Source organism: Penaeus vannamei, chromosome 13 (genome assembly GCF_042767895.1).
Source record: "Penaeus vannamei isolate JL-2024 chromosome 13, ASM4276789v1, whole genome shotgun sequence".
Classification (NCBI taxonomy): domain Eukaryota; kingdom Metazoa; phylum Arthropoda; class Malacostraca; order Decapoda; family Penaeidae; genus Penaeus; species Penaeus vannamei.
This window is the reverse complement of record NC_091561.1, coordinates 5,017,559-5,020,058: the sequence shown is the minus strand read 5'-3', so window position 1 is coordinate 5,020,058 and position 2,500 is coordinate 5,017,559. Positions and strand designations below refer to the sequence as shown.

Sequence of the window (2,500 nt, the reverse complement as noted above, 5' to 3'; positions counted from 1 at the left end):
CACCCACATTCGTGTCCACTCGCCTATACCCACAACTCGTGCCCACTCACCTATACCCACATTCATGCCCACTTGCCTATAGCCACATTCATGCCCACTCGCCTATACCCACAACTCGTGCCCACTCACCTGTACCCACACTCATGCCCACTAACACCTACCCACCCACCCTTATTCATATCCACATATACACACTCTCATGCCCACTCACATGTACCCACCCACTCATACCCACACCCATATCCAATCACACCCACCCACTCACTCACCCTCACTCACACCCACATCCACACACAAATACACACATGCCCACTCAGACCTACCCTCTAAAACAAGCACAAACTCACCCACACTCATGCCCATTCTCACCTACCCACCCAAACAAAAACACCCACACCCACAACCCACACATACACACAATGCCTTCACCCAGTCACTGTTTTTTATTTACAAAACGACAAAAAGTTACCGTAACTTGTGGCTCACCGGACATTCCTATTAATCAATATCCAAAAATATCCAAGAAATGTATAAACTCCTCACATTATACTTCCATATACAAAGAAAGAAAGAAAGAAAGGAATAAATATATATACCCCTTCCTTAAACCACCCCATGAATAGGCATAATTCCGTGTAAACTAGACCCTTTCTCAGTATAAAGAGACCGGAAGAGGTTAATAATCTCAACACACACACACTCTCTCACACACGCCCTCTGCTTCTCTGTTGAAGGAATTCATAATAAGGCTGTTTCCTCTGCAGGTGTATTTTGTTGTGGATTTCTGGTTTGTCTGTCTGTCTGTGTTCCTCTCTTTCTTTCCTAGTCTCTCTCTCTCTCTATCTCTGTTAGTCTCCCTCTCCCTCTCTTTGTCTCTCTTAGTCTCTCTCTGTCTATCTCTTGTGGTCTCTTTCTCCCTGTCTTAGTCTCTCTCGCTCTCACTCTCTCTCCCTTTCTCCTTCGAAAATATTCGGTCTCTCTCTGTCTGTCCTCCTCGTTCTCTCTTTCCCTCACCCCCTGTCTCTTCTATTCCGTCCGTCTCTGTCTTTCTCTGTCTCTGTCTGTTTCTCTCTCTCTTTCTCTTTGTCTTTGTCTTTGTCTCCCTTCTCTCTCTCTCTCTCTCTCCCCCCCTCCTCTCTCTCTCTCTCTCTCTCTCTCTCTCTCTCTCTCTCTCTCTCTCTCTCTCTCTCTCTCTCTCAATATGTTTTCAAAAGGATAAACACATGAAGTATTCTTTAAGTAGGATTGAGGTCACCTTCGTCTTGAACCACTCTATATTTACTAACCCTCTTGATCTCTGTGTTTGTCTGTCTCTCCTCGCTTTCTCTTTGTTTCTGTATTCTGTCGCTCTTTCTCAACCACTTTGTTTTCTTGAAAGAGGAAACAGCTCATAACGTTCTCTAGGCGTGGAAGAGGTTGTAGCTGTCTTAGATTTCTTAAGCATTTTTTTTACTCCTTCTTTGTCTCCTCTCTCTCTTTCTCTCTTTCTGTCTCTTCTCTCTCTCTCTTTCTCTCTCTGTCTCTGTCACTCTCTCTCTTTGTCTCTCTCTCTCTTTTCTTTCTCTATCTCTGTCTGTCTCTGTCTCTGTCTCTGTCTCTGTCTCTGTCTCTCTCTCTCTCTCCCTCCCACCTTTCCCCTCCTCTTCCTCCTTCCTCCTTCCCCTCCTTCCCCCTCCCACCTTTCCCCTCCTCTCCTTCCTCCCCCTCCCACCTTCCCCTTCCTCTCCCTCCCACCTTTCCCCTCTCCCTCATTCCCTCCCTCCCCCCCACTCTCCCAAGAACCAAAGCAAGCAATACCATACCCGAACCAGATTTTCCGAAGACGCCTCTGACGTAGCAACCATAATAGGACTCGCTTCGTCGGCCATCTTGGAATCAGCTGGAGATCGAGACAGGGTGAACTTTACCAGGATGGCCGAGTAAACCTAGTCGTCAGGTACGTTTTCTCGACCTCTTTCAAGGGTAAACTGCAAGAACCTGTTTCTGAAAGGAGAAATGTACAGTCTGGTAAAAAAAAATATCTATGTAAATGCTTGGATTGCATGGGTTAAAAGAGTGCGTATTTTTTTTTAAATTGCGTGTGAAGTGTAAAGTTAAAACTGTTAGGATGAATGGTTTAGTGATGTCAAAGTGATGATGATGATGACAGCAATAATAAAAATATTATTAAACTGATTTGTAGGCAACGTAGAACCAATGTCAGTTACAAGTTTTTGTGTGTTATTACGTGCCTGGCTTATGCTGTAACTATTATTGCCTTTCATTTGTGTGTGTGTGTGTGTGTGTGTGTGTGTGTGTGTGTGTGTGTGTGTGTGTGTGTGTGTGTGTGTGTGTGTGTGTGTGTGTGTGTGTGTGTGTGTGTGTGTGTGTGTGCGTGTGTGTGCGCATCTATCTGATGTATACATCTACCTATCTTATATACATGTACTTAAAAATTACATTTACATGGTATTTAAATACTAAGCCTTATCTCTAGCAGCACTGATATCATGACCATTAT

At 44.4% G+C, this 2,500-nt stretch overlaps 1 protein-coding gene across 2 annotated transcripts in view; it reads right to left on the bottom strand.

The window, feature by feature from the left end:
* LOC113814033 (protein unc-13 homolog 4B) overlaps nt 1-2,500 on the bottom strand; it is a 24,416-nt gene that overhangs the window by 17,157 nt on the left and 4,759 nt on the right. For both annotated transcript variants that reach the window (XM_070128725.1, XM_070128724.1), the window contains exon 2: nt 1,803-1,983. In XM_070128725.1, the coding sequence (XP_069984826.1) occupies nt 1,803-1,868 (66 nt within the window). In that variant the 5' untranslated portion in view covers nt 1,869-1,983. The remainder of the gene's footprint in view (nt 1-1,802; nt 1,984-2,500) is intronic.